This window comes from Callorhinchus milii, unplaced genomic scaffold (assembly GCF_018977255.1).
Source record: "Callorhinchus milii isolate IMCB2004 unplaced genomic scaffold, IMCB_Cmil_1.0 Scaffold4, whole genome shotgun sequence".
Classification (NCBI taxonomy): Eukaryota; Metazoa; Chordata; class Chondrichthyes; order Chimaeriformes; family Callorhinchidae; genus Callorhinchus; species Callorhinchus milii.
Genome location: NW_024704745.1, coordinates 77,122,668 through 77,148,285, shown reverse-complemented (window position 1 = coordinate 77,148,285; position 25,618 = coordinate 77,122,668). Strand labels below are relative to the sequence as shown.

The following is a 25,618-nucleotide window of genomic DNA, read 5'->3' as shown; positions in this document are numbered from 1 at the left end:
GAAATAAGAAGTGAGGTTAAAATTAAACACACTCCTGTGCAGACTGATGAATCGATGCACTGTTGAAGACTGGCAAAGAGGAGATTTGTTAGGAATGACTAGGTTTGTTTTACTGAAGTCTCATATAAAGCTCCATTTAGGGCAGAAATCAAAGTCACCTCAGAGACGTGACCTACACGTTGGATGCAGAGAGACCTGAAGCCCCCTCATCCCCGGCACTCCAAGTTTCAAGCTAAACTCAAGGTTGCCTTGGGTTAGATGAATTGCCACACACTTTGGTTTAGTGACGGGTCAGTTTACTGAATCAAGGCCAGATTGAAAATGTGTTCACTAATACAATACAGTTTACTCTTCCTCGTCTTCAAAGCCCTCCGTGGCCTCTCTGGCCTGCTAACTCCATATCGATCTGTCTGTTCCCACCGCTCAGCTCGCTCCTCTGCCGCCATCAGTAAGCGGGCCTTCAGCCTCTCTGCCCCGACCCTTTGGAACTCCATCCCAAATTCCCTTTGCCTCGCTTCCTCCCTTGCCTCCTTCGAGGCCCGTCTCAAGACCCTCCTCTTCAATCAAACCTTCAGTCTCCCTCATACCGATACCCTCCCTGCCCTCTCCCCCCCCCCATCCCAACCCCCAGCTCGGGTCCAAATCCCTAACTGTCCAATGACTTGGGGCATCCTGCCGATGTGAAAGGCGCTACACAAATGTAATTTCTTGTTGTTTACCTTTATGTTATACCTTGCATGTGGGTGAGTGGGGGGGGGGGGGCGGGGGGGGGCGACATATTTCAGGTGCTAGCTGTGCACCTGAGCTGGGTGAGGTTTGGGCATCAAGGGGGTTGGAATGGGGAAAGTTGACCATAAGCCGGTCAAAGAGGTTTAAGGCTTTAAACATAGTGGCAACTGGGGTTATGACAAACACCATGGATGTTTCGCTGCTGCTGCTGTGGTTTTCAAAACTCCCAATGAACCACATTCAGATGAAGGCACCAACGTCCTGTCTGCCTGTTTAGGTGGACCTGGAAATTCCTGTGACACTATTTGAAAAGAGAAGGGAGTTCCTCCTAGTGTCCTGGCCAACAATCTCCTCAGATAAGATTGGTCATTCACTTCATAGCAGTTTGTAGGACATTAATGTGGGCTAATCGACTGCTGCGTTCGCCTACAAATTTATATAGATCTACATAGAATGTACAGCACAGAAACAGGCCATTTGGCTCAACCAATAATGCTCCACAGGAGTCTCTGTTCAATCCAAATACACCATCATTGGACTCCACCATAAAATCCTGTGAAGCGCTTTGACATATCCTTAACACTTTGATAACGCAGCAGATCAAATACAAGGATTAATACTGATGCTGTCCATTGTTTGATATTGGAGTGGAGCCCTATAGCAGTTTGGTTAGAGCACTCGTCTCGCAAGCGGAAGGAACTGGGTTTGAATCCCGGACAGGGCAGAATGTTTGGCAAGTTTCCTTACTCCACGTGTCTCTGTTTAACTAGCAGTAAAGTAGGAACCCGGGTATTAGTTAATTGGTGGATTAAAAAAAATTGTTGTTGCTATGTTTCGCCCACAAATATACAGTCACTACACTTTACAGTATATTCTGCGAAGCACTTTGAGACCTCTTGAAGATGTGAGAAGGCTCCATATCAAATACAAGAATTATCATTATTACCAACACTGTCCATTGTTTGATGTCGGATTTCTGCATTGTACCTTTTAACCAATGTACCTACTCTTGCTTTTCGCTTCAAGATGACCACACGGTTAAATTCCGAAGAGACCTCCGATACAAAACCCAGATGTATCTAAACCAGTATGCTAAGGATGGACTTCGAACTCTTTGTATCGCTAAAAGGGTACGTATTGTTTGCATTGTGTGTATTGCATTCATTCGCTAGCCTTGAAGAATTGGATGAAATCTCGGCACAGTTTGAGTTTCTGCTAGTTTGAGGGTTAACAACGCAGGTGATTAGAGTCTACATAAAAGACTCCATTTTTTCTAAGGTTTGCCTTTTAGATTCATTTCAAAACCCACCTTCCTTATCCCCACTTCCCCCTCCCAGCTCAGACTCCCAGTCAGCTGTGCAAACCCTCTGAAAATTAATCCTCTTGAGATATTTATCCAGTTCCCTCTTGAATGTTGGAACTGTACAACGTTTTAGTTAGACCACCATTGGAGACACATGTTCAGTTCTGGGCTGCTCATTAAGAAGGGATATTGTATGGAAACGCAGTACAGATTTACTGAGTTGATGCTGTGTAATAGTGAAGATGTACAGATCACGACAAGCTGACTAAAGTGGGGCTTTTTCAGCCGAAGCAGAGGAGATTGAGGTGATATGATTGAGGTCTTCAAGGCTTTGAAGGTAAATAGGGGGAAATGATTTATTAATCATAATAATCCTTACATTTGATATAGTACCTTTTTTCAGGTCAGGAGGACGCCCCAATATGATATAGCACCTTATCATGTTGTTGAAACATTTCAAAGAATAAGTGGGCAAACACGGCAGCCAATATGCATACAGCAATGTCCCATAATCAGCCATGAAATGAATGATCAATTGTATTTGGGGGAATTGTTGACCAGGACTTGGGAGAAACTCCTTTCTCGTGGAATTGCTAACACCAGGGAGACAGGAACTCTGTTTAATCTAAATGACAGCACCTCCAACAACACAGCACATCCCCAGCACCACAATGGAATGCCATTTTAGATTAAGTGAGTTCCAACACCCAACATAGGGCTTGAACCCATAAACCTTCTGACTCGGAGTTGACTGAGATCTGTTCTTTATCAGTAAAGTTTTGACTGAAATAATAGCATTTGTTTCCCTTCACGCCCTAGCACCTTCCTATCTTTCTGACTTGCTCTCTCCCCCAATTCACCACCCGCTGTCCCTCCACCCCTCCGTTTCACCATCGGCTGCCCCACTTTCAGTCACTACGCCCCAAAGCTTTGGAACTCCAATCCCTCCATCTTGCCCCCTCCTTCCCCTGTTTTAAATCACGACTGAAGAACTTCCTCTTTAACCGTGCTTACGGTCACCTTCACCCTCTCCCCAGCTCGGTGTCAGTCTCCGTCGTTGTTAAGCGCTCCGAGACCCTGCCCTGTATGAAAGGCACTATGTAAATGCAAGTCGTTAACGTTTTTCGAGTAAATTGTTATTGAAGCATTGTATGGTTATTCCGTGTTTGTTTCTCCTCTTGCGACAGGTCCTAAGAAAAGAAGAATACGCAAGCTGGCTAGAGAACCATTTAAAAGCGGAATCGTCTATTGATAAGCGCGATGAGCTGCTGTTCCAGTCAGCAGTTCACTTGGAGACTGACCTTCAGCTGTTAGGTATGAGTAACTGTAGGCTGTTAACATGAGCCCTGAGGTGAACTCGGTGATTCATTAGGTCTTGAAAGCAAGTTGGCAAGAATTACAAAGTGATCTTGCGTTCGAGATTTACTGCGTAACTCAAGTGGACCCAATTCTTGTAACCCAGGCTGACAATCATTGTCTTGGAAAAGACAACCTCTGGATAATGAACTGCATCAAGAAAGAAAGCAGATGTTTGCACAGCACACAAGGAATTTTGGTCTCGCAAATGCATCAAGACCATCTGTCTTGAATTCCGATGTCAGTAACTCTCGCAGAGTGAGCGATAGCGGAGTTCTATAGCTCAGTGGTTAGAGCACTCGCCTCGAAAGCGAGAGACCTGGGTTCGATTCCCGGAAGGGCAAAACGTTGGGCAAGTTTCCTTACTCCACACGCCTCTGTTTGCCTAATAGTAAGTAGTAACCCGGTTGTTAGTGGATTGGTGGGTCACTTTCTGGGGGTAATGATTCCTTTATATAAAAAATAATAATAATAATTTGGTCACTTCAATCCACCACTGTTTGTGGGACACTGCTGCGCCCAATTGGCTGCCACATTTCGTCCACAAAATATACTCAATTCACTTTACAGTATATTATGTGAAGCGCTTTCAGACGTCTCGAAGACACGATAAGGCGCTATATCAAATGCAAGTATTAATACAATTATTATTATTATAAACAGCTTCCCTTTCGGAAACATTGCGTGAAAATTGAGACACTTTCTTTCACCAAATTCTGCGCGCTAAAGCTCACCTCAGTTAAGAAATGTCCTAATTCTTCAACCCCAAAATTATTAACACTAATGATGCTTGCTTTGGATATAGTCCCTTTCACTTCAGGAGGACGTCTCAAAGGATTTTATTGTAAAGTGTAGTGACTGTGAGCAAACGCACAGCCGAAATCTGCAGTGTTGAGTGCTTTTCTGACATGCCTCTAACATGAAATGCGCTGTATAAATATAAATTGTATTGTATATCCCTTAATCTCCAAAACAGCTACTGTTTATCCAATGCAAGGATTACAGTGTGTTACTGAATACATTGACCATGATACCAAGGTCAGGGATTCCTAGTATTGTTCCACATTACTTTACAGATCGAATTGTGGTGTTTATGTGTGTCTCACTCCGAATCCACTGTCTGCTGTTATGTTTACCTGTGTCTCACTGTCTGTTGTATTGTTTACCATTGTCTCACTATCTGTTATTGTGTTTACCTGTGTCTCAGGACCTTGGGATGTCCTCCTGACGTGAAAGGTACTATAAAAATGTAATTTGTTGTTGTTGGCTCACTGTCTGTTGACTTGTTTACCGGCGTCTCGCTGTCTGTTGGGGTGTTTAGCTGTGTCTCACTGTCTGTCGTTGCACTAACCTGTGTCTCACTCCGAGTCCACTGTGATTTGTCTGTTCTAGGTGCCACCGGGATTGAGGACCGGCTGCAGGATGGGGTGCCGGAAACCATTGCGAGCCTGCGCAAAGCTGGGTTGCAGATCTGGGTCCTCACAGGAGACAAGCAGGAGACAGCGATCAACATCGCTTACTCCTGCAGACTGCTGAAACACGATGAGGAGATCCTCACCCTAAATGCCGACTCTCGTGTGAGTTCAAATCCTAACTCCCCCCTCTCCCCGAGCTCTGTAATTTCACCCAGTCTGAGCCTTAGCAAAAAGACAAGATCTTTTTGTCTTATCGTGTAAGAACGGGGTCCATGTTCAGCAATGAGGCGAGTGTCTAGTTTTACTGGGGGCGAGAAACTTTACCTCTCTTATCCAACAATGTGTCAGCCTGGCGGGGTTGGTAGCTCTCTCGACTCTTGAGTCAGAAGGTTGTGGGTTCAAGCCCCACGTCAGGACTTGGAATCACGCAGTCTAAGCCGACACTCCAATCCAGCGCTAGGGCTGGGGTTGCATTGTCGGAGGTGCCGTCTTTCGGATGAGACGTTAAACCAAGGTCATGTCTGCCTGTTCAGGTAGATGTTAAAGATCCCATGGCACTATTCGAAAAGAAGAGGAGTTTCTCCCAGTGTCCTGGCCAACAATGGGTGTTTGTGGGACATCGCTGTGCGCAATTGGCTGCAGTGTTTCGCACACATACAGTCAATCCACTGCAGCCTTTTGAGACGTCTCGACGATGTGATAAGGCACAGTATCAAATGCAAGGATTATTATTAGTATTATTGTTCTCTTTCCTCATTCGTTGCTGTAATGGTGAGTGTTATTTTCACAGGAGGCCTGTGCTGCTTTGCTGGACCAGAGTTTACATCGCATTCGGTTGAGCAGTCCGTGCAACGTGTACTTCAGCACTGCTGGGGCCACTTCCGCAGACATTGCGTCTGTGAACAGAACCTCGGTGTCTGCGGTGAATTCCCAGCCGAGCTTTGGCTTAGTGATCGACGGGAAGACTCTGTGCTTTGCTCTGGACAACAGCCTGGAGGACAAGTTCCTCAGGCTCGCGAAAAGCTGCCGCTCGGTCCTGTGCTGCCGATTCACGCCGTTACAGAAAAGCATGGTGGTCAGAATGGTTCAGAACAAACTGAAAGTAATGACCTTGGCAATAGGCAAGTATATCCGTTCCTCTTCCTGTTCACCCTATAGCAAGTCACCCGTGTCGTGAGGTGTGGGGTCGAAATACGTGATGTTATAATTATCACCAGTAATAATCACCTGACTACCGAAAAATAGGACTCGCAACACAAAACACTATCCTGCATTAAGGGAGCTTTATGAATGCGAGCTGATCTTGTTGTTACTACCAGTACTACTAGAGACCTCTTTGTTGCCTTCAACACCGTTGACCACTCTATCCTCATCCACCGGCCCTCCTCTCACCTCAACCTTCGCGGCTCTGTCCTTGACTGGTTCACATTATACCTCTCACACCGCCTCCACTTCATCTCCACAAACGGTTTCTCCTCCAGCCCCCGCACTGTCTCGTGCGGAGTTCCTCAGTGCTCTGACCTTGGTCCCCTCCTCTTCAACATCTATACTCTCCCTCTTGGTGACATCATTCGCAGACTTGGGGTCAACTTCCACATGTATGCGGTTGACACCCAACTCTACCTCTCTGCCTTCACCCTTGACTCCAGGATCCATTGCTGTCCTGACAGAATGTCTGTCAGACATCAAGTCCTGGATGAGAGCTAACTTTCTTCAGTTCAACATCAACAAGACTGAGACTCTCCTGATTGGCTCCCGTCAGCGCCTCCTCACCTCAGGCGCTGACAGCATCACCATCCATGGTTGCTCACTCCATCTTACTAAGCCAGTCCAGCACCTTGGCGTCTTGTTTGACCCTCAACTATCCTTTCTACCCCACATCTGTGCCATGACCCACTCTGCCCTCCCCCACCTCCGCAACATCGCCCGACTCCGCCACTGTCTCACACTGCAGGCCGCTGAGACCCTCATATACGCTGTTCTTGTGATATATCATGTGGGGTAGCACCCGGAGCACTTGATAGTGATGGAGTATGACCCCAAAGCCACAGATCATCGAGACACAGAGTTGCACATTTGCTCATGCACAGCAGAGTGTAGGGCTGGTGTCAGCCATGCTGTCGTCATCAATATTGCTAAGCTTCACGACCCAGCTCCGAGGGCCATTCAATCTGTATGTGTTGCAAGTTTAAGCTGCAGACTAACCAGAATTCTGCAAAGCATTCTCTCACACCAGCCGATCACCCCCATCCTCGGCTCCACTGGCTCCCCAGCCCCCAGTCGATCGAGTTCGAAATCCTCGTCCTCATTGTCAAATCCCTCCAGGGTCTTGCACCCACCTCCTGCGACCTTACAGACCTGTCTGCTCCAGTCGTTCAGCAAACACTGACCTGCTTCACGTGCATCCTGCTGTGTGCAATGTTGCTGCCGCTTTCATCTACAAAATACGCTTTACAACATATCCTATGAAACGCTTCGAGACATGCTCCCGACATGAAAGGAGCTACATCAAATGTTATTTTGTATTTCATTAATGGTAGGTGACGGGGCGAATGATGTGAGCATGATCCAGGTTGCTGATGTGGGAGTGGGAATCTCTGGCCAGGAAGGCATACAGGTAATTGTTTGTGATCTATATAGAGACAGTGTCTGTTTGGCTCAGTTTTAAATTCATAGTTTCATAGCACATACAGTTCAGAAACAGGCCAGTCAGCCCATCCAGTCCAGCTTGTGTTCACACTCCATACAAGCGCCCAATCTAGATCCTATCATTAATCCGATATCCTATAGTGTATTGGTTAGAGCACTCACCTCTCAAGCGTGGGACATTTGTGTGCAATTGGCTGCTGTGTTTTGCCCACAAAATACACAAGTCAATTCACTTTCCAGTATAAAATAGAATAGTATATTGTGTGAAGCTTTTTGAGACGTCTCACCATTCAGGTGGATGTTAAAGATCCTATGGTTCTGTTTGAAAAGAGAAGGGAGTTTCTCCCAGTTTTCCTGACCAACAGTCCCCCAAATAAAATTGGCCATTCACTTCATGGCTGTTTGGAACATGCCTGTGTGCAAATTAGCTGCTGCTTTCGCCTACAGGATGCACAGTCAGTGTAAGTTAATCCTGTGATGCCCCTTGAGACCTTCTGATATTAAAGGGGCATTATAAAATGTAAGCATTATTACAGTGTACCTGAGAAAACCAACCTGTTACATGATTTCTACATGGCCACATCTAAAACGAGCCCAAATTAGCTGGGGCCACATCAGAGCATGATAAATTTGTGGGGTTGAGAGGCACCTCAGGGGTAGAGGTTGATCTTTGCACATAAAGCTATTCCTATTTGCTCACAGCAGCATATGCTACTTATAAAAGGAATTGAGTTTGCAGCCGAAATGGTTTTATGCACCATCTGCTAGTTATTGAGGCACCGTGTTTTTTACACAGTCATCCGCTTATAAATTCCTGCCTGGCAGAAATGCTTAAGGCACAAGGGAGGAGCGAAGTGGGGAGTAGGTGTGTTTGGGGGCGAGAGAAAAATACTAACCCTTGGAAGCAAAAAAAAAGGCAACTTTACTCGAAGCAGAATCACATTCAAATGCAAATTCAATCCTTGGGTTTCTTTTAGTGCCTTTGGAAGACATTTCAAAGCGCTTCATGGGATTGATTGTAAAGTGCAGGGGCTGTGCGTTTTGTAAGCAAACATTGCTATAATTATCATCTCATCACATTATATACATAGAAGATGTATTGTTATCATAATAATAATGCCAATGTTGATGATAATCATTGCGTTTGATGTAGTTTGAGGTAATAATAATAATCCCTCCAAAAAACAAACAAAAAAAACATTAATAAATTGGTCATTTTCAATCCACGACTGTTTGTGGGACATTGCTGTACGCAATTGGCTGCCGCGTTCGCCCACAAATATACAGTCAATTCACTTTACAGTATATTCTGTGAAGCGCTTTGAAACGTCTCGAAGACGTGAAAAGCACTATATCAAATGCAAGGATTATTATTATTATTAGTGCATCATCACGTCGTCAAGACGCCTCGAGGCACTTCACAGGACATTGTGGTAAAGAGGTCCCTGATATCTATGTGTTCAAGTGGATGTTAAAGATTCCATGGCACTGTTGGAAAATACTTTAATTTCACTCTCTGGTCCCACTTATGATATTTATGTGCTGCCCAAGTAAAATAAAATCCCCTAAAGTGTCACATGTCAATTTGACGGCAACCGTGTTATATTTCTTTCATACTCAGACTGAGTTAACGATCACACTGAGAGCTGGCAGTTAGGAAGAACTGAGACACATGAACTTTGTTTCATACAGTCTTTAGAAACTTACACCGCAGAAGGAGACATTCAGCCCATCAAGTCTGCACCAGCTCTCAGAGCAAGCTATGCTTTCAACCCTACTGCCCTGCCTTATCCCCACACCTTTTCAAGCCTCTACCCCTTCATAAACATGTTCACTTCCCCCTTGAACGAAGCCCAGAATAGACTCTGCCTTCACCACATTATCTGGCAGGGTATCTGAAATGTGGTAAACCCCAGGAGTATGGGAAAAGCGCGGGTAATTGGGACTTAAAAGAGCACAGACACGATGGGCTAAATGCTGTGAATTATTGGTGGTTCTACTTCTTTAGTTTCTCACCAGCATGGGCAATGATATAACTGTCTATGAATTCATCACACAGTGAACATGTGTTACTTTTTTGAATGAGTTGTTAAATAGCTCCATTAACATTTATTCACACATCAGGCATTGTAATTTTCACCCCCGTGTTGGTGTGTTTAGCAAGTCTAAAAACTCGGTTTCTTTGTTTGATTGGAAAAGAAGAATCCAAAAATATCTGATGATGCAAAGGCTTCACAGGGTTATAGTTTTACAGTCTCGAACACTCGAATACCAGATTTATTTGTGGCTTTGTTTGTATGATGAACGAGTGTCTCAAACAGCACCTGGCACAGAGGACCACATGTATTTATAATGCAATAAAGGGGATATATTTCCAATCTTTCATAATATATTCGTGTTATGTAGGGTGCCAGCCTGGCTCAGCGGGTAGCACTCTCGCCACTCTCGAGTCATAAGGTTGTTGGGTCAAACTTCACTTCAGGACTTTGATCTTATATAGGCTGACAGTTCAGTACAGTGCTGGGGGGCGCACCTCATTGTCAGAGATGCCTTCCTTTGGATGAGACGTTAAACCGAGAACCCGACCGCCTGTTCATATGGACGTGAAAGATCCCAGAGCGCTATCCAAAAAGACAAGGGAGTTTCTCCTGGTGTCCTGGACAGCAATCCACCAGATAAAATTGGTCACTCACTTCATGGCTATTTGCGAAATGTTGCTGTGCGCAAATTGGCAGTTGCGTTCACCTACAAAATATAGTCACATCACTTTACACTAAACTCTGTGAAGCGCTTTGAAACTTGCTCCTGATGTGAAAGGTGCTGCATCAAATGTGAGAGTTATTATTTTTATAATTAAGAAATGGAAGGTGCATAATCTTTATAATCTTTTCATTTGATACAGAGCCTTATCAGAGACATCTCAAAGTGCTTCACAGGATGTACAACAACAACAACAACAACAAGATTCCATTTATAAAGCGCCTTTCACGTCAGGAGGACGTCCCAAGGCGCTGCACAGTTGGGTCATGACCCGAGCAGGGGGGAAATGGTCAGGGTGAGGGGAGGGAAGGGAGGGAGCGAGGAGGGGGAAATGGTCAGGGTGAGGGGAGGGAAGGGAGGGAGCGAGGAGGGGGAAGAGAGTCGAGAGGGGAGCTGAAGGCTCGGTCAAAGAGAAAGGTTTTGAGACCGGCCTTGAAGGAGGAAAGGGAGGAGGCGGCGAAGGCACTGGGGGATAGAGTTCCAGAGCCTGGGGGCTGAGAGGCTGAAGGCCCGACCACCGATGGTAGGGCGGTTGGGGCGGGGGACGTGGAGCAGACCGGAGCCAGAGGAACGGAGGGTACGGGCAGGTAGGTAGGGGGATAGTAGGTCGGAGAGGTAGGAGGGAGCAAGGCCGTGAATGGCCTTGTAGGTGAGGATGAGGATCTTGAAATCAATCCTCTGGGGGATGGGGAGCCAGTGGAGGCGAGCGAGGGTGGGAGTGATGTGGTCCCGAAGCCTGGTGCGGGACAGTACACGAGCTGCAGAGTTCTGAATGACCTGCAGTGTGGAGGGAGGTGGCGGGAAGGCCGGCGAGGAGAGAGTTCCCATAGTCCAGCCTTGAGGTGACAAAGGCGTGGACCAGGGTTTCAGCAGCGTGAGGGGTGAGGTAGTGCCGTAGTCTGGCGATGTTCCGGAGGTGATGGAAGGCGGTGCCAGTTGTGGTGCGGATGTGAGGGAGAAAGGACAGCTCAGGGTCGAACAAAACGCCGAGGTTCCTGAATGGCTTTGAGAGGTGGAGAGTGCAGCCTTGGATGCTGATGGTGTCAGCGCCTGAGGTGCGGAGGCGCTGACGTGAGCCAATCAGGAGGGCCTCGGTTTTTCGCACGTTGAGCTGAAGAAAGTTGTCTCTCGTCCAGGACTCGATGTCGGACAGGCAGCTGTCAGGACATCGGTGGTCGTGGAGTTGAGAGTAGAGGAGGAAAGGTAGAGTTGGGTGTCATCCGCATACATGTGGAAGTTAACTCCATGTCTGCGGATGATGTCACCGAGGGGGAGCATATAGAGGGTGAAGAGGAGGGGACCAAGGACAGAGCCCTGAGGGACACCACATGAGACAGTGCGGGGGGTGGAGGAGAAGCCATTCGTCGAGACGAAATGAAGACGGTGAGAAAGGTACGACCTGAACCATTCAAGGACAGTGCCTTGAAGGTTGAGGTGGGAGGACAAGCGGTGGAGTAGGATAGCGTGGTCGACCGTATCGAATGCTGCCGATAGGTCGAGGAGGACGAGGAGACAGAGGGAGCCCTGGTCACAGATGGTCAGGATATCATTGGTGACCTTGACCAGGGCAGTTTCTGTGCTATGAGCAGCACGGAAACCTGACTGAAGGGGTTCGAAAAGAGAATGGGTGGAAAGGAAAGAGCGCAGTTGGGAGGCGACAACTCTTTCCAAGACCTTGGAGAGAAAGGGGAGGTTGGAGATGGGCCGGTAGCTTGATAGCTGCGACGCATCAAGGGAGGGTTTTTTCAGGGTGGGCGTGATGATGGCAGTTTTTAATGGAATGGGGACAGAGCCAGAGGAGAGGGACAGGTTGATGATGTCAGTGATATGTGGGGCAAGAAAGTGGAGCTGGGAGATAAGGAGTGGAGTGGGGATGGGGTCAAGGGAGCAGGTGGTTGGTTTTAGGGATAGGATGAGTTCAGTGACAGAGGGTGGGGAAACGGGTACGAAGGTGTGTAGGGGAGGATGGGTAGGAGTCGGAGTGTGGGAGGGAAGGGGTGGGTGGTGGGTGGAAGTTGGAGGGGAAGTGACCGCGGAGCGGATTCCCTTGATCTTGGATTCAAGGAAATCCAGCATCTCCTCGCAGTGAAGGTTGGAGGAGATGACCTGCGCGGGGTGGCGGGGGGGACGGAGGAGTCGGGTTGTGGTGGAAAACAGTAGCCTGGGGTTGTTCTTCGCCTCCAGGATTATCCTGGAGTAGAAGGACGACTTGGCCGAGGCTAGAGTGGAGCGGTAAATTTTGAGGAGGTCCAGCCAGATTTGTCGGTGGACCGTTAGGCCAGATTTGACACAGGTGCGTTCAGCAGCCCGCACCTGGCTTTTCAGTGAGCGGAGGTGGGTGGTGTACCAGGGGGAGGAGCGGGAGTAGGAGACAGTGCGGGAAGTGATGGGGGCAAGAGTATCGAGTGTGGAGGAGAGGGTATTGTGGAGGAGGGAGAGAGGAGAAGAGGGGTCGGTGAGGGTTGAAGGCCAGAGGGAGAGGAGTTCAGAGGACTCCAAGGCATCGGTTAGGGATTGTGGGGGTAACTTCTTCCAAGGGCGGTAGAAGATGGTGGTGGGTCTGGTGGAGGTGGGGAGGGGGGTGGAGTACTGTAAAGTAGAGCGACTGTATATTTTTTGGGCAAAGCACGGCAGCCATGGAACCTTAAGAGTACTGCATTTTCTCCCTTCCCAATTATCATTAAATTTGTTTGCAAATTTATTTTTGTAAAAATATTTTGTGCTGGTGTTACTGTTTTTTAAAAATGTGGTCACTCGACCGACCACTTTTTGTGGGACACTGCGCTGCGAATTTGCCTGCTGCGTTTCGCCCACAAAATATAGAGTTAATTCACTTTACAGTATATTCTGTGAAGCGCTTTGAGATGCCTCAATGGTGTGAAAAGGCGCTGCATCAAATGCGAGGATTATTATTAGTAGTAGGAGTATTTTTGAAGCCTTGCCTGCTCCAGACTGTGTTGTGTAAATGCTGCACTAAACCACGCTGTCTCCGCAGAATGATACCTCCTGAGTTGCAGGAACTTTCCAAACCCAGTGCTAGATTATGCTACAAAATCTTTACTGTTGATCGAGGAGACGTGATTATTTTGCTTTGTTTCACCAGGCGGTCATGGCGAGCGACTTTGCCATCGCGCGATTCCGTCACTTGCAAAAACTCCTGCTTGTCCACGGACATTGGTGCTATGCCAGGCTTGCCAACATGGTGCTGTACTTCTTCTACAAAAACGCGGTAAGTGCCATCGCAGCGTTTGTGCTTCCAGTGCTACTGCCTCCAGAGGTGGGCAGGGCAATAGGTCGGAGGTGTGTGGCAGATTGATGACTTGTTGTCTCTCAACACAGACACTGGGCCCTTTGTTTCGTGGTCCATGTTGAGAGTAAATTTAGCCAGCGCTTCAGCTAAAACTTCGCTGACTTAAAGCAGATGCTCGTGATGCTTTGGGGCCAAACGCTTGAGTCTTGTCAGTCAACGAAGGTATGTTAACCACTTGCCAGATGGACTGTGGCCAACACCCTCAGCCAGATGTGGGGACTGTGGAGGGAAAATCCAAACAACAGCCTCGCCTCATAACATAGAAGTCTTTTAGAGTTATTTCTCGCATTGGAGAAAATAAAACGTTCCAAATGGATATAACTCACTTATGAAATAACTCGTACCACCTTCTGCTGCACAGTGGAGTCCTGTAGCTTAGTGGTTAGAACTCTCGCCTCACAAACGAGAGGACTCAGGTTCGATTCTCGGGCGAGGCAAAATCTTAGGCAAGTTTTCTTACTCCACGCACCTCTGTTTATCCAGTAGTAAGTAGGTATTTCTCAGTTGATTGGCCTTTCCAAGGGTAATAATCCCTTCAAAAACAAATAATAATAATAATTTGGTCACTCGATCCACAGCTGTCTGTGGGACACTGCTGTGCGCAATTGGCTGCCGCGTTCGCCCACAAATATATAGTCAATTCACTTTACAGTATATTCTGTAAAGCGCTTTGGGACGTCTAGAAGACGTGAAAAGCGCTATATCAAATGCAAGGATTATTATTATTATTATTCTACAAAGAGCTTTGAGACATCTCAACGATGTGATAAGACGCCATATCAAATGCAAGGATTATTATTATTAAGATACACAGTCACTACACGTCGCAGTGATATCCTGTGAAATGCTTCAAGACGTGCTGTGACCGTTAAACTGGAGTCCTGTAGCTTGGTGGTTAGAGAAGACCTGGGTTCGATTCCTGAGCAGGGCAAAACGTTGGGCAAGTTTCCTTAATCCACACGCTCTGTTTATTATTATTGTTATAAGTAAGGATTATTATTATTATTACCCCGTCTCAATTACCTGCTGCCCCTTTCCCCTCGTTTCAATACCTGTTACACCTTAACCTTGTCCCAATCGCCTGCTCATGTAGGTAGCTTTACATTATGTGTGTAGGGTGTAGACACAAGCACTAGAGCAATAGCATAGATGTGCCATGTCAGACCTGAGAGAGTTTGTTAAACATATTGAGTTGCTGAGGAATTTAGAGAGTGCTTTTGTCGGCTTGCCAATCTCGATGATGTTAAAAGGAAGCCAGGAATGCTCTTTGTTCCACCCAGCATTTTCTGTTTCCCCGAATTCATACCATTCTCCGAATCATTTATTAGACCCTCTTCATCTCCCTCTTTCCACCATCTGTAAACACTTGCCTCGCAAGCAAGAGGACCCGGGTTCAATTCCTGGGCAGGACGAAATGTTAGGCAAGTTTCCTCACTCCACACGCCTGTTTACCTAGCAGTAAGTAGGAACCCTGTTGTTAGTCGATCGGCGGATTGCTTTCCAGGGGTAATAATCCCTTAAAAAAATGATAATTTGGCTACTCAAACCACGACTGTTTGTGGGATACTGCTGTGCGCAATTGGCTGCTGCGTTTCGTCCACAAAATATACATCAATTCATTTTACAGTATATTCTATGAAGCGCTTTGAGATGTGTCAACGACATGATCATGATGACATGATAAACTCCGCTCCCCGATCCCCCCAGTCCTGGCCAGATTGCACTCGCTGCCTATCCCAGAGAGGATCGATTTCAAGATCCTCACCCTTGTATTCAAGTCCCTGCACTCCTCTGCACCCCCTACTTCTCTGACCTTCTCTCTCCTCAAAACAGTACCCGTTGCCTTTGTTCCTCCGGGTCTGGCCTCCTCCTCATCCCTCGAGTCCTCCGCTCCACCCTCGGCGGCCGTGCCTTCAGCCACTATGCCCCGAGGCTCTGGAACTGCCTTCCTCAATCCCTTTGTCTCACTCCCTCCCTTCCCTCTCTGCTGAAGACCTTTCTTTTTGACCGCGCCTTTGGTCACCTTCCTCCCCCTCCCCCTCCCCCCTGGCTCGGATCTGGGATCCGTGACTATAAAGCGCTCTGAGACGCCGTCCGGAGTGGAGGGCACTATACAAATCCAAGTTGTTGTTGTTAATGCGCTATAATATCAAATGCACAAATTATTATTATTATTACACTGGCTCATGTGCACTGTGGTGAATGTCGTGTCCGTGTTCAGTGAGCTGTACAAGCCAAATGTGCTTTGTTTTGTCTGTTACAGATGTTTGTCACCCTCCTTTTCTGGTACCAGTTTTTCTGTGGCTTCTCGGGATCAGCAATGATAGACCAATGGTACCTCATCTTCTTTAATCTTCTCTTCTCATCGATCCCTCAACTCATTACTGGAGTGCTGGATAAGGATGTGTCGGCAGAGACCTTGCTTACCCTGCCTCACCTCTACAAAAGTGGTCAAAACTCTGAGGTAACACAACAGAAATGATCTTATTTGCAGGTGCACTAAATAAATATTGAGCAGGTGTCTGACACACATGGAAAACCATCACCACGCATGTCAGCCTAGTTCAATTAGTAGCACTCTTGCCGCTGAGTGAGAAGGCTGTGGGTTTAAGCTCCAATGCAATGCTCGGAGGGCTGTTGCATTATCAGATGTGCCGTCTTTCTGATGAGGCATTAAACCAAGGTCCCATCTGCCTATCCAGGTGGATGTTAAAGAATCTTGTGGAGCTATTCAAAAAGAGAAGGGAGTTTCTCCAGGTGTCCTGGCCAACAATCCCCAAATATAATTGGTTTCTCATTCGGTGGCTCTATGGGATGTTGCTGTATATAGATTGGCTGCTGTATTCACCTACAAAACACAGGTGGTTAAACACTTTGAGATGGTTTGACCAGGTTATAAGGCATTATATTAAATGCAAATATCATTATTATTAGTAGCATTAGTATTCGAACCAAATTAAGAGTTTTGCATATGTATGCTCGTGTGTGGGAAATTTCATGTGTAAATAATAATAATATTAATCCTTGCATTTGCTATAGCGCCTTGTCACGTCATTTAGACATCTCAAATGATTTCACAGATTATACACAATACAAAATACACAATTACATTTGTAAACATCTTTCACATCGGGAGGACTTCCTATATAGCGAAGTATCAAGTGTACAAAGCATCTTGAAATTAAAAAAAATTGCCCCTAATATAAATGACTCAGTGAAGTATAAGCCTGGGTGAATTGGTAGCATTCTCCTCTCTACGGTTAGGAGATTGTGGGCTAAAGCTATGGTCAGGATCTGGGTTCATAGTCCAGGCTGACATTGCTGTGTCTTGTGTTGGGGAGTGCGCTGTCTTGTCAGAAAGTGCCGTCCTTCACATGAGATGTTAAAGTAAGGTCCCGTCTACCTATTGAGGTGAATGTAGATCCCAAAGCACTGTTTGAAATGAGAAGGGTTACTCTTGTTGCTGTTACTATGCACCTTGTCTCTTCCAGGAATACAAGCCATACATGTTCTGGATCAACATGTTTGATGCTCTTTACCAAAGTCTGGTCTGTTTCTTCATTCCCTATTTGGTAAGTCCAAACAGAATGGTACCAGGGATGAGGGACTTCAGTTATGTGGAGAGACTAGAGAAGGTGGGATTGTTCTCCTTGAAGCAGAGAAGATTAAGGGGAGATTTAATAGAGGTGTTCAAAATTATGAGGAGGTTATAGACTAAATAAAGAGAAAGTGTTTCCTCTGACTGGTGGGTGGGTGGGTCGGTAACCGGAGGACACAGATTTAAGATAATTGGCAAAAGAACCAGATGGAAAAAGAGGAGAATTGTTTTTACGCAGCGAGTTGATACAATCTGGAATGCATTGCCTGAAAGGGTGGTGGAAGCAGATTCGATAGTAGCTTTCAAAAGGGAATTGGATAGGTATTTGAGAAAGAAAAAAAAAATTGCAAGGCTAAGGGGAAAGAACGGGGGAGTGGGACTAATCGGATAACTCTTTCAAAGAGCCGACACAGGCATGATGGGACAAATGGCCTTCTTCTGTGCTGTAAGATACTATGATTCTATGAAGTCTGATTTGACTAAAAGGCCTTGTGAAAAGGCTCGTGTAACAGAGAATGTCTCAAACCCTGATTTTCCTTGTTTTGGTTGTAGGTCTATGTGGACTCAGATGTTGATGTTTTTACCTGGGGAACACCCATCACCACACTGGCTCTCTTCACTGTCTTAATGCATTTGTGCATCGAAACCAAAACCTGGGTAATGACTAACTGTCCGTTGTTACCTCCTGTCAACGTTGGTCCCGAACGGCTTTGCTTGCGCGCAGTTGAGCGTGAGTGCGTGCGGTTATTGAAGTGCGGGGGCCCTCTGGACACTCACGTTCTCTGTCTCTGCCATTTAGTGCGACAGGGCATGCAATTCCGCTGCGAGATATCCATGCAATGGAACTTGCAGTACTGCTCTGCTCCTGAAACTTTTCTTAGTGTCTCTTTTGAGCCTTTTGACTCTCAGTTCATCTATCATCACCCTGTGCATTCCCCCTTCCCTTCCCCCGCCTCCCGTAATACCAACCCTGATGTTTCCATGAGATTAGGTAAAACTACAGGTGTATTAGAACGGTTTTGTTTTAACTCGAGCAGGTGAGATGGTTCTGGTGCGTCAGACTAGCTTAGGAACCTGTTCCAATCACCCGACTCTGGGTAAAAGCAGTTACCAGTTGGATAGCACGGCGTATTGGCTGCCACTGTCCTTTTATGGCTGGCTAGCTTAGGCCTTACTTCACTAGAGGAGAGACATTTAAGAGGGGACCCAATAGAGGTAATTAAATTTATGAAAGAGTTTAATAGGTGAGCGTAAATAGGCCACTATTGCCACTTGTTGGGGAGTCCAGATCTAGGGGACGCAAATATAAGACAGGGACTAGGGCATCTAAAAGAGAATTTAGGAAGAACTACTTCAGACAGAAGGTAGTGAGAATGTGAGAGACCCACACAATGGTTGAATCAGATAGTGTAGATGCATTTAACAGGAACCTAGATATATAAACCTGAGGGAGAGGTGAATAGAAGGGTACGCGAGGTGGGAGTAAGAAGGGAATGGAGACTCACGTGGAGTATAAACACCGCCACAGACTAGTTGGGCCGAATGGCCTGGTCTGCGCTGTACAAAGCGCCCGTGTAAATTTGTGTAAAAAGTATAAAATCACCTTTGCAACTCCGGGTCTGGCCTCCTCCTTGTCGCCCGAGTCCTCCGCTCCACCCTCGGTGGCCGTGCCTTCAGCCACTATCCCTCGAGGCTCTGGAACTGCCTTTCTCACTCCCTTTGCCTCGCCCCCCCCTCTTCCTATTTTCAGGTCTCTGCTGAAGACCTTTCTTTTCAACCGCGCCTTTGGTCACCTTCCCCCCGGCTCGGCCCCGGGATCCGTAACTGTAAAGCGCTCTGAGACGCCGTCCAGCGTGGAGGGCACTATATAGATCCAAGTTGTTGTTGTTGCTACAGAGGGTAATTTGAAGATAAAATTCTCTTCCAAGACCTTCACTTCGCTTTAAACAGAAGAGGTTTCTATGAAGGAGGCCAATTTATTCAGTCTTCCTCTGCCCTTTGGTGTCCGACTTTGAGCCTCGTATCTGCCATTTTTTTTGGTCAGATGAGTGTCTGACACATGCAAAAAGCTGTCACCATACTTAAGAATATCCAGACAAACTGAGAATTCCGTGCGTCCCACCTACACATGGAAATTTCTATGAATTGGAATGGCATATTCACTCTCTCCCTAGAGGAACGCATCTCGCTTTCCTATTTCCAGAGACTATTAGTCACAGGCTGGCAAGAGCTGAGGCCTGGTATAAATACTGGAGTTTAACCAGCTAAAACCAGGATAGCTTGCCATTGATATTGCTGTCTGGCAAGCTTTCCCACTGCTTGGCCAGCTCGGAGCACCTTACCGGTTCGGGTGTTGGTTTGCAGGGTTAACGGGAGCTGAGTGGAAAGAATTCCTGCCTGCAGGAAGGAATATGTATGGATGCCACGTGGTGCAATAATAAGTTAATTGTACGTATCCATTGTCTGATGCTCAAAGACTGTTTGTATTTTTCTATTCTCAGACCTGGATTCACGTGGCCTCCCTCACTTTCAGTATTCTTCTCTACGTGACAGTCGCCTTAATTTATAATGCTGGTTGTTCCAGCTGTTTCCCTCCATCCAATCCCTACTGGACGATGCAGAGATTGTTGAAAGATCCAATGTTTTACCTGATCTGTATTATTACACCAGTAATAGCATTACTCCCGAGGTAAATAAATACCGCTTGTTACTCCCGTGGTAAATACATGCTATCTTATTACTCCCGATGTAAATAATAATAATCCTTGCATTTGATACAGCATCTTATCACGTCATTGAGACGTATCAAAGCACTTCACAGGATATACTGTAAAGTGGATTGACTGTGTATTTTGTGGGCGACACGTGGCGGCCAATTGCGCACAGCAGTGTCCCACAAACAGTGGTAGATTGAGTGAAAAAAAAATCTTGAGGGATTATTGCCCCCGGAAAGTGATCTGATGGCAGTCACTCACACTGATCCTCTGGATGTCTAAATAGAGTTAAACACTTGTACTGAAAACGATTAACTACTTCTAAACACAATAAATAGCTCCCTACATACAACCATACTGTTTCATTACTCCAGAGGTAAATACATACCGTCTTATTGCTCCAGCGGTAGATAAATACTGCCTATTGCTCCCTCCCAAGGTAAATAAGTACTGCCTGTTACTGCCTAAATAATTAAATATTGTCTTTTACTCCTGAGATAAATAATACACAAAGCCATGTTCATGTTTCTCTCCTCAGGTACCTTTACAGAATCCTTCAGGGCACCTTGTTCCCAACCCCCACCCAGCGAGGCCGTGAGATAGACCACCTTCACCCTGAGGCCCGTGGCCATGTCTTCAATCAGTGGAACATGGGGGTCAATCCCTCCTTTACACCAAAGCCTGGTCTCACATCCCCGCTTTCAAAGGACTCCGATAGCGGAGCGGACAATTTCTCTTCCAGCAACATCCAAAGAGTTTCCCTGGACAGTAACAAAACCTGGAATGGTCCAATAAAAAAGCAACTGGAGTTACAGGATAACAGTTTACCCACATTGGAGCTTACTGAAGGTACAGGAAACGACAGGAACGCTAACAGATATTCCTCTGAAAACCCCCAACACTCAACATCACCAGATCAAGACCCGTGTCAGGGCTCAAGGTTTGTAGAATCATAGAACTTTACAGCACAGAATGAAGCTATTTGACCAATTGTGCCTTTGCCTGCGCTCTCAAACAGCTCTCAAATTCGGCCATCACCGCTGACTGCCACCCTCCCCCCAAACCCGTTGATATTGTTCTTCAAATTGTTTATGGGCAAAGTCATATAATCCACGCTGACTGACACTCCATTGCAGTGCTCCGTTGCTGCATTGTCAGAGGTCGTCCTTTGGATGTGATGTTTTAAACTGAGGTCCCGACTGTACCTCTGCAGGTACACGTTAAAGATCCCTTGGCTACTCGAAAAGGGAATGGAGTTTCTCTCTCCCGGTGTCCTGGCCAACGATCTCCCTAGTAAAGTTGGTCATTTGTCCACAAAATACATAGTCACTACAGTTTGACAGTAAAGGGTGAAGCACTTTCAGACGAGCTCCCAATGTGAACCACTAATAATAATCCTTTCATCTCATATAGTGCTTTCATGTCAGGAGGAAGTTTCAAAGTGCTTTGGGACTTGACAGGATATATTGTGATTGTTACTGTGTATTTTGTAGGTAAAAAGTACTATAACATTTATACAGCACCTTTCGCATCAAGAGTGCAAATGTAACAAGGTCTGTCTGCATGTTTTTTAGGTCCGTTATCCTAGAGACAAGAAGCTCACAAGCTGGGCGTTGTTTCAGCTACAGCGTCCCCTTCCCAGGAAGCTGAGGTGCGGTTGGAGCCTTGGCCCTCAGTGGGGGCAGAGAGGACCTTTGTTTATTAAACCTGAGGTGACCAGGGCCGTCCTCTGCAACTGACCCACGGTGTTTCCTGAACTCAACACGGAACAGTTTACAAAATGGGGGCTGCGGCCCTGAGCCAGGTAACTGTGGGACCAGAACAGATGGCGTTCCCATGAAGAGCCTCTCAGCGGGCACACGTGACTGACAACACGTGATAGACACAGCTGCAGGTCACGTGATGAGCATTGGTACCCGGAACAGCCTTCATGTGACTGGGAACCGGGTGACATGACATGACGTGGCTCCATCCCAAATTATATTGGGTTTTTTTGCACATTTTTTTTGAATATTAATCTTATAAGAATGCCATATATTTAAGACTGGATTACTTTATCTCTCTTCCCTCCCTCCCCCTTACCACAAACTCCTAAATAAAGGCAAAGGGCGGACTGTTTTACACTTTGTGTGTGGAGAGGTTTTAAGGAGTGATGTTTTGCGTGACATGGTGCTGTGGGTCACGTGAAGGTAGATGTTGCACGATCGGTTCCTTCAGGTGCAGGTAACGCAGTAAAATTGAATTTATCTAAATATATCTAAAACATTGCTTCTCATTTCTCTACAATGGAAATCCAACAACAGAACCCCTTCACCCCCAACCCTTCTGGGTGAACTGTACAATTTACCCAGTCTCTTTCTTGGTTGCCTTTCAAGGAGCGTAGGAACAGGGGTAGGACATTCAGCCCCTTGAGACTGCTATTCTATTAGATCATAGTTAATCATCAGGAGCTTAACACTGTTGGCTGGCGGTGGGAGCAAAGGGGATTGAGGAGGGGAAAGATGCCCAAAAGTCAGTCAAAGAGATAGGTCTTGAGATCAAGCTTGCACTAAGTGGGGTAGTGAAGGGAGGGAGCGAGTCCCAGGGATTCTGGGCTGGAATTCTGGGATGGGGCAGAATGGCTGATAACCTGACTGCTGAAGGTAGGGCTGATAGGGGGGGGCGGCATGAAGCAGGCTGGTGCTCGCTGTATTCAATTGTAAGACCTTCCACACCTTCATCACTGTGGATAAATGTCCATTCTATATGCAGTTTTATTCCCTCTATCAAGCAGTTGACTATATTGCAGAGAACGCCTTATAATTCTCTGTACATTTGACATAGCACCTTTCACGTTGAGAGGACATCCCGCAGGATTTACTGTAACGTGTAATGAATGTGTATTTATTAGGAAAAATGAGCAAAGTCCCACAAACAGCCATTGAAGAGAGCAATCATTTTTTTCTGGGGAATTATTTACCAGGACACCAGAAGAGAAAAGTTCCCTTCGCTTTTCAAATATATCTTTAATGTCCACTCGAACGGGCCAATGGGACCTCGGTCTGGGGTTTCATCTGAAGGATGGCATCTCCGACAATAGAGCGCTCCACCAGAGTTACTTTACCTCTGATGTATGTTTAGTACGTAGATGTTCCAATTGTAGTCATGTGGAACACTAGAAATTTACAGCACAGAAGAAGACCGTTAGGCCCTTCACATTTGTGCTGGCTCTTGCAAAGAGCAATCCTTTCAGTCCAATTTACCTGCCCTTTCCTTGTACCCTGTAGCTGACTACTTTAACCACAACAACAAATTACATTTGTATAGCACAGGAGGACGTCTGAAAACTCTGGACAGTCAGGGATTCACACCCGAGCTGGTGGTTAAGTGTTTGTCTAGTTCCCTTTTGAAGGCCAATATTGATCGTGCTCCTGACCTGGCATTCCATATGTTTACAGTTCGTGCGATAATCACTTCTCCCCCCCTCCTCCCCATACCCAATCTACCTGTAGGTTTGATAAGAATATAGTTCTTTTGAGTATAACTGCTCAAGTCACCTTTCCTTTTTCCTTTTCTCCAACAATAATATAATAATAATCCTTGCATTTGATATAGCGCCTAATCATGTCTTCCAGACGTCTCAACGACATGATAAGGTGCTATACCAAATGCAGGGATTATTGCATATGTATTATTATAAAAGTTAGTACATCCATTTTTTTAATGATTTTTCCCCCCTGCATATATATTATATGTATATACACATATATATATATATATATATAAGCGGTTCGGATGTTTTCTTTGTAAAGCCACTTCTGCTAGTTGTGTTAATGGACTGTAACGTAAAATAGAAACATTATTACTTAAGGAAATCTTGTACCTACCTACCTTATCTACCTGTGTGCAGACCGCAGAATGGGAAGTACCTTTTAAAAGACATGTTTTGTATATATATTATATATATATAGTATTTTTGTCAGGAACAAGCTGTTTCTGTATTTTTATATATTAAAGCCATTTATGAAGAATACTGTCACAATTATCTGCATTTAGGAATCGTTGATCTGCATGGAGCTCATAGGTGATAATATTAATAAAAATAATAAAATAATTATACCTTGCATTTGATACAGTACCTTTCACGTCAGGATGAGATCTCAATGGGATTTACTGATAAGTATAGTCACTGCATATTTTATAGACGAAAGCACCAGCCTATTTGTACACAGCAACCTCCCAAAACCAGCCATAAAGTGAATAGCCAATTGATTTTTAATCTGGGAATTGTTGACCAGGACACTAGGATAAACTCATTTCTCTTTTTGAATAGTGCCCGGGGTTCTTTAACCTGAATGGGCAAAAGGGACCTCAGTTTAACATCTCATCCGAAGAACGGCACCTCTGATAATTCAGCGCTCACCCTGACACTGCACTGGAATGATTGACTGGAGGTCACCAATGCCAATAATTTCACAACAGAAACCTCCCGACGTGAAAAGCGCTATATCAAATGCAAGGATTATATTATTATTTTTTTTATTTCCCATCTCCAACCCCCCCAGAAATACAACATAATGCAATAGGGTTAACATTTACACATGCCTTTCAGGTCTGAAGGACATCCCAGTATTGAATGGGCACCCAAGCTACATTCCAGGAACTGTATTCCTCATTTGGAGGCCTTCCAGCATCTAGTGTTACCCTAGCAACCATTGGAAACACTGGTAATAATAATCCTTGCATTTGAAATAGGGCCTTATCAAGTCTTCGAGATGTCTCAAAGCGCTTCACAGGATTATACTGTGAAGTGAATTGATTGTGTAATTTGTGGGCAAGACTTGTAAGGGTCACGACAGCATGTAGGAAATGATGACGATGGTGACCTGGCAACCCAGAAGGACTAAGTGGGGACCATTTTGTTACTTATGCCCCTATAATAACGCATTTCGGTCTGAGTTTAGAAGCCAAAATCCCTGCATTATATTCAGCGCCTTGGGACATCCTCCCGACGTGAAAGGCACTTTACAAATGTAATTTGTTGTTGGTTGTTGTTATAACCAAGTCAGCCTGTGTATTGCAACATATACAGTATAGGGAGCTAAATTACACTACATGATGTGTTAATTCTTACAGAATTATTCATGAAAGAACTGGATGAGCATCCGAAAAGTCAAAGCATTGAGTAAAAAGGGAAAAGCTGGAAAGTTTTTAGTAGAACAGATCAGAGTCACACAGATGCAATGAGCCAAAAGTGTACTGAAAATTTCTATTTCTGTGTCTGAATTTTCACCTCTCGAGTAAAAATGTTCAGAGATATGTCAAAATGTTTCTGAATATTATAATAATACTCCTTGAATTTGACATAGCGGGACCTTGGTTTAACATCTCATCCGAAGGGGGCACCTCCAACAACGCAGCGAAGCCCCCCCCCCCTCCCCCCGCCCCAGCCTGGCACTGCAGCGTCAGCCAAGACTCATATGAGTTCAAAGTCATCGACTTGGGGTTTGAACCCATAAACTTCTGACTCAGAGGCGAGAGCACTACTAATTGAGCCAGGCTGACACCATAGTGTAGTGTATGAAATATTCATTAATATCTCATCTATTCCAAGTCTTCGATATTGCACAAAGCACCCGCTTTCCAAAGAGCGTCACCTCCGACAATACAGGACACATCCAGGGCACTGCCTTGAAGTGTCAGCCTGGACTGTGGGTTCAAAGTTCCTTACGTGAGCACGCCAGACTCACAATGCCTTCCCTCGGTACGATTGGCAAAAGCTGTGTCAGAGGGCCAGTAGAATGC

At 45.8% G+C, this 25,618-nt stretch overlaps 1 protein-coding gene and 1 non-coding gene across 2 annotated transcripts in view; both read left to right on the top strand.

Annotated features, from left to right (window-relative positions):
* atp10a (ATPase phospholipid transporting 10A) overlaps positions 1 to 21,720 on the top strand; it is a 68,751-nt gene extending 47,031 nt beyond the window's left edge. Inside the window, exons 11-22 of the mRNA XM_007891113.2 lie at positions 1,756 to 1,859; positions 3,220 to 3,346; positions 4,781 to 4,965; positions 5,594 to 5,924; positions 7,344 to 7,420; positions 13,316 to 13,441; positions 15,786 to 15,986; positions 17,014 to 17,094; positions 17,673 to 17,777; positions 19,622 to 19,809; positions 20,373 to 20,774; positions 21,409 to 21,720. Of these exons, the coding sequence (XP_007889304.1) occupies positions 1,756 to 1,859; positions 3,220 to 3,346; positions 4,781 to 4,965; positions 5,594 to 5,924; positions 7,344 to 7,420; positions 13,316 to 13,441; positions 15,786 to 15,986; positions 17,014 to 17,094; positions 17,673 to 17,777; positions 19,622 to 19,809; positions 20,373 to 20,774; positions 21,409 to 21,484 (2,003 nt within the window). The 3' untranslated portion in view covers positions 21,485 to 21,720. The remainder of the gene's footprint in view (positions 1 to 1,755; positions 1,860 to 3,219; positions 3,347 to 4,780; positions 4,966 to 5,593; positions 5,925 to 7,343; positions 7,421 to 13,315; positions 13,442 to 15,785; positions 15,987 to 17,013; positions 17,095 to 17,672; positions 17,778 to 19,621; positions 19,810 to 20,372; positions 20,775 to 21,408) is intronic.
* Positions 3,661 to 3,732, top strand: trnas-cga. The gene has a single exon. It is a non-coding gene; the product is annotated as a tRNA-Ser (tRNA).
* Positions 21,721 to 25,618: the final 3,898 nt, after the last annotated feature.